Source organism: Nicotiana tomentosiformis, chromosome 1, assembly GCF_000390325.3.
Source record: "Nicotiana tomentosiformis chromosome 1, ASM39032v3, whole genome shotgun sequence".
NCBI classification, from domain to species: domain Eukaryota; kingdom Viridiplantae; phylum Streptophyta; class Magnoliopsida; order Solanales; family Solanaceae; genus Nicotiana; species Nicotiana tomentosiformis.
The window spans coordinates 108,101,811-108,116,310 of record NC_090812.1 but is presented as its reverse complement, the minus strand read 5'-3'; the positions used below and the strand labels follow the sequence as shown (position 1 = coordinate 108,116,310).

Here is a 14,500-nt window from a genome sequence, read left to right as displayed (position 1 = left end):
TAGCTGAAAAGCACATAAGGAAGCAGAAATGGGGAAAACAGGGCTATAACTCTCGAAACGACTGGCCGGGTCGTTACAGGCTGAGGCTAAGGTCGAGGCAGAGCTCAGTTTAGAGCTCGAACAACAACACCTACAGTGGAGCCTCATATTGACTATGAGAAGGAGATCCCAGCTGAGACTGCACCACTCGGACCCGCTCACGTTCCGGAGGGATTTATAGCCACACCGTTCTTCAGGACACTCTAGTCTATTTAGTGGGCCTGATGGAGAGTGTGGCCCTGAACGATGCATTTCCAGTGGTACCAGCTGCCTCTCAAATTGGAGGAGGAGCCCAGACTCTCGCTACTCACACTCCAGAGCAGATGGCTCCCATATATTAGACTTCAGCAGTCCAGCCAGTTATGGTAGTTCAGCCGGTTGCTGTTGCACATACCGAGGAGAGGCCCACGATGTCTTCTGAGGGATTGATGAGATTGGATAAGTTCACAAAGTTCTTTCCTATTCACTTCAGTGGTGCACCTTCTGAGGACCCACAAGATTACTTGGATCGTTGCCATGAGGTATTGCATAACATGGGTATTGTTGAGACCAATGGGGTTGACTTTGTAGTGTTCTAGATGACCGGTTCTTCCAAGAGATGGTGGCAAGATTGCGTGCTGACTAGACCAGCTGGTTCACCTTCACTTACCTGGTATCGGTTTTCGCAGCTATTTCTAGAGAAATTTATACCTTTCACTCTCAGAGAGGAGTACCAAAGGCAGTTTGAGTGTCTTCAGTAGGGTAGCATGATTGTTACCAAGTATGAGATCCGATTTGTGGACCTAGCTCGTTGTGTAGTTATCTTACTCCCTACTAATAGGGAGAGAGTGAGAAGATTCATTGATGGGCTTACTTTCAGTATTAGGCTACAGATGGCCAAGGAGACCGGAGATGATATTTCTTTCTAGAGGGTCGTAGAGATTGCTAGACGGATCACGATGGTTCGTGGACAGGATAGGGGGCAGATTCTGAGAAGAGGCCTCGTCATTCTGGTTATTTCAGTGATGCCTCGTCTGGAGGCAATGGTTAATTTTGTAGGGGCTATCCTCCCAAGACATTTCAGTCAGTGTTTCAGGCATCCCACGGTGCTTCAAGTAGTCGCGGTTCTTATGTGTGCCATCCTGAGCAACCATCTAACAGCATCATCACAGGTATTGTTCTAGTTTTCCATAGAGATGCTTCAGTTCTTTTTTATCTGGGGTCTACTTATTCCTATGTGTCATCCTATTTTGTTGTTACCTTATCACGTTATATTATATTGTCACACCAAGATAGTGACCTTAGCCATGTCGGGGTTGCCCCGATAAGAGTGGAAGGGGACTCCTAGCCATTTTACCAGCATGGTTATTTCTTATATGAAGGCTCGGCGTATGGTTGAGAAGGAATATCTAGCATATGTAGCCTATATTCGTGATTCTAGTGTAGATATTACTTCCATAGATTCAGTACCAGTTGTGCGTGAGTTTCCATAGGTGTTTTCTGCAGATCTGTTGGGGATGCCACCCGATAGAGATATCTACTTCTGTATTGACTTGGCTCTGGGCACTCAGCCCATTTCAATTCCGCCATACCATATGGCCCCGCCTGAGATGAAGGGACTGAATGAGTAGTTGTAGGATTTTCTTGATAAGGGATTCATTAGACCTAGTGTCTCGCCCTGGGGTGCACCAGTGTTGTTCGTGAAGAAGAATCATGGTTCGATGAGGATGTGTATAGATTATCGATAGTTGAACAAAGTCACTATCAAGAACAAGTATCCGTTGCCGAGGATTGATGACTAATTTGATCAACTTCAGGGTACCAAAGTATTTTCGAAGATTGATTTGAGATATGGGTACCATCAGTTGAAGATGAGGGCATCAGATGTCCCTAAGATAGCTTTCCAGACTAGGTATGGGCATTATTAGTTCCTAGTGATGTCATTTGGCTTAACAAGTGCCCCAACAATATTTATGGATATGATGAATCGGGTATTTAAGCCTTATTTGCATTCTTTTGTGTTCTCCTTCATTGATGATATTTTGATCTACTCCTGCAGTCGAGAGGAGCATGAGGAGCATCTTCAGATTGTACTTCAGACTCTGATAGATAGTTAGTTAAATGCCAAGTTTTCAAAGTGTGAGTTTTTGTTGGATTCAGTTGCCTTTTTGGGCCATGTTCTATCTACCTAGGTTATTAAAGTGGATCCTAATAAGATTGAGGCAGTTCGGAACTGCCTAGACCTACTTCAGCTAGAAAAATTTAGAGCTTTCTAGGTTTGGCAAGTTATTATCGCCGAGGGTTTTCATCTATTTTAGCCCTATTGACTAGATTGACCAGAAGGGTGCCCCATTCATATGGTCCAATGAGTGTGAGTTGAGCTTTCAAAAGCTTAAGACTGCTTTGACTACAACCCTAGTGTTGGTGTTGCCCACAGGTTCAGGATCATACACTGTGAATTGTGATGCATCGCGTATTGGTCTTGGTGCAGTGTTAATGTATGATGGCAGGTGATTGCATACGCTTCTCGGAAGTTAAAGGTTCATGAGAAGAATTACCATGTTCATGACTTAGATTTTGCAACTATTGTTGATGCATTAAAGATTTGGAGGCATTACCTCTACGGCATGTTGTGCGAGGTATTCACAAATCTTCACAATCTACAATATTTGTTTAAGCAAAAGGATCTCAATTTGAGGCAGCGGAGGTAGTTAGAGCATTTAAAAGACTATGCTATCACCATTTTGTATCATCCCGGGAAGGCCATTGTAGTTGCCGATGCCTTGAGTAGAAAGGCTGTGAGTATAGGTAGCCGTGCATATATTCCAGTTGGTGAGAGATCGCTAGCATAAGATGTTCAGGCCTTGGCCAATCAGTTCGTGAGGTTAGATATTTTGGAGCCTACTCTTGTTTTTGTTTACATGGTCTCTCGGTCTTCTTTATTTGAGAGCATCAGAGAGCGTCGGTATGACGACCCCCATTTGCTTGTCCTTAAGGACACGGTGCAGCACGGTGATGCCCAAAGAGTTTTTATTGGAGATGATACGGTGTTGCGGATGTAGTGTCGAATTTGTGTGCCCAATGTGGATGGGCTTCGTGAATTGATTCTTGAGGAGGCCCATCACTTGCAATATTCCATTCATTCTGGTGCCGCCAATATGTATAAGGATTTGAGGCAACATTATTGGTAGAGAAGAATGAACAAAGATATAGTTGTGTATGTGGCTCGGTGTTTAAATTGTAATCATTTGTAGTACGAGCATCAGAGTCCTAGCGGTTTGTTTGAGTTACTTGAGATTCCCTAGTGGAAGTGGGAGCGTATTACCATGGATTTCATTGTTGGTCTCCCACGGACTTTGAATAAATTTGACGTAGTATGGGTTATTATGGACATGTTGACCAAGTCGGCGCATTTTATTCCAGTGGCAGCAACTTATTCTTCAGAGCAGTTGGCTGAGATCTATATCCACGAGATTATTCATCTTCACGGTGTGTCGATGTCCATTATTTCTGATCGAGGTACGTAGTTCACCTCGCACTTCTAGAGGTCCGTACAATGCGAGTTAGCTACACGGGTTGGGTTGAATGCAACATTTCACCCCTACACGGACAGGTAGTACAAGCGCACCATTCATATATTGGAGGATATGATTTGTGCCTATGTTATAGATTTCAGGGGTTCTTGGGATCAGTTCTTCCTGCTTGCGGAGTTTGCCTATAACAACTACTACCAATCGAGTATTCAAATAGCTCCTTATGAGGCCTTATATGGGAGGCGGTGCCGCTTGCCAGTTGGTTGGTTTGATCCGGGAGAAGCTCGATTGTTGGGTACTGATTTGGTTCAGGATGCCTTGGATAAGGTCAAGATGATTCAGGATCGGCTTCGTACAGCACAATCTCGGCACAAGAATTATGCCGATCGGAGAGTTTGTGATGTTGCATTCATGGTTGGAGAGAGGGTTTTGCTCGGGGTTTTGCCCATGAAGGGTGTGATAAGGTTCGGGAAGAAGGGCAAGCTGAGACCTAGGTATATCGGACCCTTTGAGATCCTTGAGAGTGTTGGTGAGATGGCCTACAATCTTGCATTGCCGCCTATCTTATCAGCAGTTCACCCGGTATTCCAAATTTCTATGCTCCAGAAGTATCATGGTGGTCCTTCCCATGTATTAGATTTTAGCTCAGTCCAATTGGACAAGGATTTAACTTACGAGGAGGAGCCGATGGCCATTCTAGCACTGCAGGTCCGAAAGTTGAGGTCTAAGAGTTATCCTTTTGTTAGAGTGCAGTAGAGAGGTCAGTCGATCGAGGCAGCTATGTGGGAGTCCGAGTCCGATACGCGGAGTAGATATCCATGCCTTTTCACCAGTTCAGGTACCTTTCTATGTCCATTCGAGGACGAAAGTTTGTTTCAGAAGTGAAGAATGGGATAACCCGATAGGTCATTTTGAGATTTAGTCGTTATTTTCGTGTTCCGAGACCTTGATTAGCTCTGTTTAGTATATTTTGATTTTCGTGCGCAGTCCGTGTCTTTAAAAATGACTTGAGTTGACTATGGACAACCTTTCATGTAAAAGACCATGGATCGATATTTTGACGATCTCGGTAGGTCCATATCATGATTTTGGACTTGGGTGTATGCCCAAAATTGAAATCGGAAGTCCCTAACTTAATTTGACTTGATTTGTTAAAAACTAGTAACTTGAAAGTTTAAAGATTTTCTAGGTTTGACCGTAGGTTGACTTTATTTCTACCGGGTTCGGATTTGTATTCTGGAACTTGGTAGAGGTTCATTTACTATTTAAAACTTGTCTGCAAAATTTGGTGCAAAACAGAGTTGTTTTGATAGGATTCAGACGCTCGGTTGTGAATTTCGAAGTTCTTGAGTTTCTTTGTAAATTTCATGCATTTTGATGTTCGATTCATAGTTCTAGGTGTTATTTTAGTATTTGATCATGCGATCGAGTTCGTATGATGTTATTACACTTGTGTGTATGTTTGGTTTCGGGCCCGAGGGGCTCGGGTGAGTTTCGGATAGGCTACAAACCATTTGAACTTAGAGTTGTTGGTTTTCGCTGTTGCTAACATCTGGTGTCATGTGCATCGCGATCACAAAGGGGAATCTGGGATGGGGAGGAGTTTCTTCTTCACAAACACGAGGAGCCGATCACGAATGCGAAGTAGTGGGAGATTTACTCTTCGCGAACGCGTCCTCTCTCTTGACTACGTAGGGTTATGGGGTCCTAGTAGGGAGCCTGTCAATTACTCTTCCCTAACTCGTTCATCGGATCGCGAACACGAATGCAGGAGGAGTAAGCCTTCGCGATCGCATAGAGTGGCTTGTAAACGTGAAGGCCTTTTGCCAATGCTGCTTCGCGATCGTGTCAGGTCCTTCGCGAACGCGAAGAAGACTTGACGCCAGTGATTTGAAACACTCGAGATTTTTCCCATTTCTTACCATTTCAAGTTTGAGCTAGGCCTAGAGGCGATGTTGAAGAGGTTTTTCACCCCAACTTCATTGGTTAGTAGATTTTAAATTGTTTTCTTATATTTTCATAAACACCCAATGATTTTTAACCTTTAATCTATGCTTTTTCATGTCGAAATTAGTGATTTAGGTAGAAATTGGAGAATTTGATAAATTGAGATTTAGACCTCAAATTGAGGTCGGATTTCGAAACAAATCACATAACCGGACTCAGGGGTGAATGGGTAATTGGGTTTTGGTCTGAATCTCATGTTTTGACCAAGCGAGTCCGAAGTTAACTTTCTCCTAAGTCATTAAAGATCGAATCCTTTTCACTCGTGGGTAGTTTCTAAAGCTTATTTTTAATTATTTGAACTATATTTGGTTAGATTTGATTGGTTTGGAGGCTGATTCTAAAGGAAAAGTCGCAGTTAAGCATTGATTTGATTGCGGAGTGAGGTAAGTATCGTGGTTAATCTTCACTTGAGGAATTAGACTTGTTGATCTATTTGCTACGTATTTTATGTGTGGGAACAACATATATGTGAGGTGACGAGTACCTATGCATTGTTATTGGGTTAAAGCATGCTGGTGGAAATTATTTCTTTGTATTTTATTATTTCGTTAATTATGTTATCCATGCTTAGGTTAGATTATTACTTCTTTTAATTATTCATTTCGTATTTATTGTTTATTTTAAAGCTATTGAATATTTTGGAAGTTGATGTTTGATATCATGGCACCATATTTGGAAGTGAAATTATTTCCTTCTTTGTTTCTATTATTCAGATTTATATTGTTGCTTGGTGAGGAGGAAAGAGAAGAATGAAGGGTGTTGCCAAACGTTATTTGCATTCATGATCATATATTGAGAGATTTGAGAGTAAAACCACGAAGGGTAATACCGTGTTGGTGAGTAAAAGCACGAAGGGTGATGTCGTGCCACTATCTTCATGATATTACATAGTGAGGACGAGAATAAAAGCTTGAAAGGTGATGATGTACCATTTTCATATCATTGTTTTATTTGATTTCCGATTTTGGTGATTTACTTGATTATATTGTTGCTTAATTCGGGATATGTTATTTCATGATTTCGCACTTGCCGTTTTTATGATATTTTCTGCTTTGCATGTCCTCTCCCAGTTAATATTCTATCATTCTTCTTATTATCTTGTTGTTTTAAATATACTTGTACATGATTTTTACGTAGGTGTCTTGTCATAGCCTCGTCAGTACCTCGTCGAGGTTAGGCTCGACACTTACGGAGTACATTGTGCGGGTTGTACTCATACTACACTTCTGCACTTCTTGTGCAGATACTGGTATTGGTGCCAGCGGTGCTTGAGGTGCGTCGGCTCGGATCACATTCACTTCGGAGACTTGAGGTAGATTTGCTGGCATTCGCAGACTATTTCCTACTTTTACTGTTTATCTCTTTCGACCAATTTTATTTATTTCAGACTATGTTTGTAGACTTTTAGTTGTTCGTGTACTTATGACTCTGGATTTCTGGGAGTAGTTAGTATCACGTGGTTTATATTCGCACTGTATTAGATTTGGCATTTACTTCTCGTTGAATATTATTATTTTATTTTTAACGGTTAAAATTGGTTAATTACTTATTTCACGTCGGCTTGCCTAGCAAGTGGATGTTAGGCGCCATCACAAATCCCGAGATTGAGATTTCAGATCGTGACAAGCCCGATCTGCAGGAAAGGAAGAAACTTATCGAATTACGGATCACGTGTTTGCAATACAAGAATAGGAACATAAAATAATCATAATTGTTACCAGCAATTGGATATCCCACCAAAAGACTCAAGGTATCAAGATTCGACCCAACATGATCTCTAATCAAATTGCATTCACAAGGTTTGGGTAATTAAACTAACAAGTTGAGCTCAGGTAATTCAAATATCACATTATTTAGTCCTAAGTCTACACGGACTTAAGAATAATTTTAGCTACGTACAGACTCTCGTCACCTCGTGCGTACGTAGACCCCATAACAAGTGGCACATAACAAATACAACATCTATGGGTTAATTTCCCCATCACAATGTTAGCAGATTTACCTCGCTCCGAAATTTCATAACCGAATCCAACACCTCTCTAACACCTCTTATCGATGCCGAATGATCCAAAGCTAATCAAACAACTTGCAAACCAATCAAAATATACTCCAATACTCGTAATTTAATAATTTATAATAATACCCAACTCCACTCGAAAAGTTAACATAGTGAACCCCCTAGCCCACGTGCCTGAATTCCAAAATATTTCGAAGATAAACATTACTCATAACACCACAAACTCAAATATATAATTTATTCCTAATTTCATGTCTAATTTCATGGTCAAAATTAAAATTTACCATTTCTATGTTTTCTTTCAATTACCCACAATTTCTAAAGGTTTTCATGTTTAAATCCATATATAACTCATGTATTTAGCTCATAATGTGTAAGAATTCACTTACCACATGATGGATGATGAAATGACTCCCATGGAAGAATTGAGACAAAATGACCCAAAATCCAACTTTCCAAACTTATACACTACCAGGTGGTCCTTCACCGCGAACAGGGGCAGACCTACGTTGGGGCAAGGGGGGACACCGGAACCCGTTAGTTTCGGCAAAAAGACTATATATATATATATATACAATGAGGACCACTAAAAGATTTTATGCGGCCCCCAAAATTCACACAATTTGGATAGAGGAGCTGGTTTGTAGAATGGTTTAAGTACCTAGACTCTCTTGATGACCCAAGTTCGAATCCTAGCTTGTATAACTTGTGCTTTTTTTATTTATTTTTAAAGCGGTGCCCCCATGATACTCAAATCCTGGGTCCGCCTCTGACCACCAACGCGACAGTCTGCTCGCGTTCGCGGAGCACAGCTAGCACCCGCTCCAAAACTCTTCTTTGTGATCGCGAGATATGGCTCGCGAACGTGAAGCTCTACCAGGCGAACCTTCGCGAACGCGATGCACATCTGCCTCACACCTTCGCAAATGCAGGACCTTCATCAGGAACGCGATGATCAAATAATCCTCCAGCTCAATTCCTTCTTCGCGAATGCGAGCGCCCCTCCGTATTCGCGAAGAACAAAATCAGAACCAGCAACAACAACAACAAAATATGAAGAAATGATCTGAAACTAACTTGAAACGCACTTGAGGCCCTCGGGACCCTATCCAATCACACCGACTAGTCTCAATACATTATTCAGACTTATCCAAAGTTTCAGAACTACACGAATAACATCAAAACTATGAATCGACGATCAAAATCCTTCTTTTAACTTTCAAACATCAAACTTTGCCGAACACGTCCGAATCACACTTAGACATTTCGGAATGATGCCAAATTTTATGTACAAGTAATAAATCACAATACGAACCTATTACAAGGCTCGAACACCCAAACGGGCATCAATAATACCAAAGTCCACTTCATATAAAAGTTAGAAAATTCAAAAATCTTCTAAATGTCAACTTTCTAAAATAAGCGTTGAAACTCTCTCGGTCTACCAGAAACTCCATTCTAACATACGTACATATCCAAAATCATCATAAGAAACTATTGGAACCTTTAAATCCCGACTCTGAGGCCGTTTAATCAAAAATCAAACCTTGGTCAACTCTTCCAACTTAAAGCTTCCGAATTGAGAATTATTCTTCCAAATCAACTGTGAACTCCTCGAAAACCAAAACCAACCACACGTGCAAGTCATAATACATAAAGTGAAGCTACTCAATGGATAAAACAGCCGAACGACGCGCCACAGCTCAAAACGACCAGTCAGGTCGTTACTTTGACAGATTAAGTTTTTTATAAAATATATTCGATGGAAATGAGCTCTTTGAACTTATTTTTCGTTTAAAAGTCTTTTTTTTCTAATAAGTTTTTTTACATAATTTTATATACCTGGATACTTCTACAAAAGAAGCTACAGTTAAAAAATTTCATCATCAAAACTTTGCCTTGTTCGAATAGCAAAATTAAGGGTTTTAGGTTCTCTTTCTTTGAGCAAAAAGTTATTGTATTAGTAGTTAAATTTTGTATTCACGTATTTGTATTAGTAGTTAAATTTTGTATTCACGTATTTGTATTAGTAGTTAAATTTTGCATTCATGTATTTGTATTAGTAGTTAAATTATTCTTTAATATTTTGTGAACTTTGTATTTGCATTGATTGTATTTGTATATAAATTTTACATTTACCTATTCAACCAATACATCCTTATTGTGAACATTGGTTGAATAATCACTTTTTTGCATTAGACTTTGAGCTTTAACCTTTTGTGAGGCTAATTCTTCTATTATTTCGATGTGGTTGCATTGGACCTTATTTCCGTATTGATTGTCCAACTTTCTACCAGTTTTTAATAGATTTTATATGAAACAGAATTATAATTAAATTATTTTCTTAATATTTTAAAATTTTATAATCAACTAAAATTTTAATTATAACTTTTTTTATTTGAACTAAGTATATTAGTACTTTAAAATCAATTAAGATTTTGTCTTATCTAAATTCTTTCTTTATTTGAACTATATAAAATACCTATAATTTATTTTTAAGAAATTCATCAATAGAATTTAGCAATAATGGAATGTAAATTCTATATGTACTCTAGTTTGTAACGGAATATGAAAATAAACTTCGCTTATTCGAATAGTTATGTAGCCAATGATTTTACTGTTGGGATTAAAAGATTGGTGAATGGCAAATAGAGGGATGAAAGTGAAGGGAAAGTGAGCTCTCTTTTGCTTTGGAAAGAGAAGATGTCCCTCACTCGTGGTGGAAAGAAAAGTGAATGTGCTTATATTGAGAAAGCACTTCCCTTGGTGTTAAATGGGTTGGAAAGAAAGTAAGCCTCGTGTCGTCGTCGCTCGCTCGCTCGGCTAGATTTTGGCTTCGGCTTCGGTCTAAGATCGATTGATTGATTAATCTTTTTGGACAAAATTTCTTTCAATTATTTAATTAATTAACGAAAAGTCAATCCAAAATAACCTAAGAATTGCGACGCGACCCAGTTCATTTTTTTCCCGGATTATTTTAAATTAATTTTCCCGAATATTTTAAATGGGAATCGTTCCCACCTATTTCAACATCTATGGTTGTTTCTCAAAGGTTGCAAACTTTTCAGAAATAGTGTCAGAAAATCGCTATAAATATGCCTTGATCTCAGAATCTTTTCTAACAAAATTTTCTCAACTTTTTCTCCCTCTTCTGCACAATTAAATTCCAGTGCGGTTTACAGCCTTGAGTGCTTTGCTGTTTCACCGTCATATTTGGTACTGATACTCTGGTGAGTTAAACCGTTCTATTATGGGAGGAGAATATTCCAACACCTCGGGTACTTGAGGAAAATAATTTTCTTAAGGACACACTGTGCATTCAGTGGGCTCAATTTTATTTCAAAATATATTACTGATTCTGGTTTCTAATAATCTTCAGTTTCTTCCTATTTTTGTTTTTTCTTGTTTCTGTTTTATATTATAGAAATTTACTGTTTCGTAATATTATATTATATTAAAGTATTACAGATTACTAACAATTTTATTACACTCGAAATTATCAAATATAGTATTAACAATCTTAAGGAAATTATTAATATATTGTAATCTATATTCTGATTTGGAGAATAAAACCTTTGTGATTTTCTACTCTGTCTAAATTATTCTATTTCTGAATTGAAGATATAAAAACTTCATCGGGGTATTAAAATTTAGAAACGATTTGAAGAATATAAAAACTTCATCGTTTTATTGTGAAACAATATATACAAAACTTCAGTTTTGTTTATTAAACGTATTATTTATCATTAATTACAATATTATTTACTGTTCTATTTTCTGCCATTAATTGAAATCTTCTGTTGTGGACAATGAGAAATGACAATTGATAATGAAAATTCTTCTGCAATGACGATAGCCTCGTCAAGCCGAACTGTTGTACCACCGACCAAAAACCCAAAGAAATTTTCTAGATCCAACTTCAAAGGATGACAACATAGGGTGTTCTTTTGACTTACCACACTTGGTATGCAAAAGTTCACGAGTGAAAACCCTCCAGTGCCTGCTGCCGATATGCTAAACAATGAGAAGGTTATGATTGTTGCGGCATGGAAACATACAGATTTTCTTTGCAAAGGGTACATCCTAAGTGCTTTGGAGGATAACCTGTACAATGCCTATTGTGCTATGAATACCTCGAAAGAAATATGGGACGCACTTGAGAAGCAGTACAAGACTGAAGATGCATGCTTGAAAATGTTTGTGGTTGCCATGTTTCTAGACTATAAAATGATAGACAACAAAATCGTTGGAACCCAAGTTCAAGAGCTTCAACTTATTTTTCACGACCTTATTGCTGAAGGTATGGTAGTGAATGAAGCATTTTAAGTGGCTGCAATAATTTAAAAGTTTCCTCCTTCATGGAGAGATTTCAAAAACTATCTAAAGCACAGGTGCAAAGAAACGAAGTTGAAAGATCTTGTGATTCGTCTCAAGATTGAGGAGGATGACAAAACAGCCGAGATGAAGTCTCGTGGAATTTCAATGATTAGGGGAGCTAATATCGTTGATGAGACTGCTCCAAAAAGTAAGAAGAGGAAGAGGTCTTTCGGATACACTAAGGAGCAGAACAAGAAGAAATTCAAGGGAACCTACTACAATTGGGGAAAAGCTAGTCACAAAACCCCTGATTGTCGTCTCCGAAAAAGGACATGAAAAAGGGAGAGGCCAACATAGGAGAAAAGTGATGACATTGATGATCTATGTGCAATGCTTTCGGAATGCAACTTAGTTGGAAATCCGAAGGAGTGGCGGATTGACTCTGGAGCTACTCGACATATTTGTGCTATCAAATAAGCATTTGCGACTTACTTTACTACTAGTCCCGAAGAAGAGCTTTCCATGGGAAATACTGCAACAACCAAGATTGAGGATTTTGGGAAGATATTCCTGAAGATGACTTACGGCAAGGTGTTAACGCTCAACAACGTTGTTCATTTTTCTACTATTACAAAAAATTTAGTTCCAATTTCTTTACTTGTTAAGAATGGATATAAATGTGTATTTGTATCTGACAAAGTTGTTATAAATAAGAATGATATGTATGTTGGAAAGAGCTACCTCAAAGAGGGCCTTTTCAAACTCAATGTAATGGTTATTGACAGTATTAGTACAATTTCAGCTTCTTTTTATTTATTGGAGTCAAATAATTGATGGCATATTCGTTTAAGACATGTCAATTATAAAACCTTGTGAAAGTTAATTAATTTAAAAATATTGCCTAAATTCGAGTGTAATAAACCAAAATATCAAATATGTGTTGAATCTAAGATTGTAAAACATCCTTATAAGTCTGTTGAAAGGAATTCAATCCTCTAGACTTAAATCAGACTGACATTTGTGATATGAAGTCAACACCATCTCGTGGTGGAAAAAAGTATTTTATAACTTTTGTTGACGATTGTACTCGATATTGTTATGTTTATTTGCTTAATAGTAAGGATGAAGCAATTGAAGCATTTAAGCAATACAAGAATGAAGTGGAGAATACGAATCTCCGTTTGCAGAAATATGTTCGGAATATGGAATTATCCATCAAACTACTGCCCCTACACACCTCAATCCAATGGAATTGCGGAAAGAAAAAATCGGACATCAAAGGAAATGATGAATGCCTTATTAATAAGTTCCGGCTTACCGCAGAATTTGTGGGGGTAACCTATCCTTACAGCTAACCGAATACTCAACAGAGTACCCCATAGCAAAATGCAATATATTCCATATGAAAATTGGAAAGGAAGAAAACCCAATTTGAAATATTTCAAAGTGTAGGGGTGTTTAGCAAAGGTACAAGTATCTTTACCCAAAAGGGTAAATATCAGACCAAAAATAGTGGATTGTATTTTTATTGGATACGTTACAAACAGTAAAGCATGTCGGTTTTTGGTTCATAAATCTGATAATCCCGAAATTCATGTTAATACGGTAATTAAATCAGATAATACTGAATTTATTGAAAGCATCTATCTGTATAAAACTGAATGTGAGTCATTAAGTGAAAGACCTAAATAACCACGAGAAGAACCAAAGGAAAATACTCCAAGCGAATAGGATCCAAGGCGTAGCAAACGTCAAAGATCATCTATTTCCTTTGGACCAAATTTTGTGACATTCTTGCTCAAAAGTGAGCCTCAAACTTTCAAAGCAGCTATGTCATCTTCTGATTCAACTTTTTGGAAAGAGGCAGTCAATAGTGAGATTCAATCAATTTTGGATAACCATACATGGGAATTGGTTGATCTTTCTCCAGTAAATAAGCCATTAGGTTCGACATGGATCTTTAAACGAAAAATGAAAGTTGATGACACTATTGACAAATATAAGGGAAGACTTGTTGTCCAAGGTTATAGACAAAAGGAAGGACTTGAGTACTTTGACACTTACTCTCCAGTAATGAGGATACCATCTATTAGGGTGTTAGTGGCACTAAAGGCCGTGTATGGTCTTGAAATCTATCAAATGGATACTAAAACAGCTTTCTTAAATGGAGAATTGGAGGAAGAGATTTACATGGAATAACCTGAGGGTTTTGTGGTTCCGGGTAAAGAAAACAAATTGTGCAAACTTTTTAAGTCGTGTTATGGACTTAAACAAGCACCCAAACAATGGCATGCCTAATTTGACCAAACAATGTTGGCAAGTGGGTTTAAAATTAACCAGTGTGACAAATGTGTTTACATTTAAAACAATCCAGGTCATGAAGTCATTGTTTGTTTATATATTGATGACATATTGATAATGAGCAACGATATGGCAGATATAAATGCTACTAAGCGCATGCTGGCTAGCAAATTCGACATGAAAGACTTAGGAGTTGCTGATGTGATCTTAGGAATCAGAATTCACAAGACTCCATAAGGTCTAGCATTATCACAGTCTCACTACATTAAAAACGTACTTGACAAGTTCAAGTATTTGGATTTCAATA

The 14,500-nt window shown here is 38.3% G+C and overlaps 1 protein-coding gene across 1 annotated transcript; it reads left to right on the top strand.

The window, feature by feature from the left end:
- Nucleotides 1–401: 401 nt before the first annotated feature.
- Nucleotides 402–12,228, top strand: LOC138908463 (uncharacterized). The gene is made up of 5 exons (XM_070199131.1): nt 402–560; nt 10,228–10,364; nt 10,686–10,791; nt 11,551–11,880; nt 11,923–12,228. The coding sequence occupies exons 1-5, from the start codon at nt 402–404 to the stop codon at nt 12,226–12,228; spliced, it is 1,038 nt and encodes a 345-aa protein (XP_070055232.1).
- Nucleotides 12,229–14,500: the final 2,272 nt, after the last annotated feature.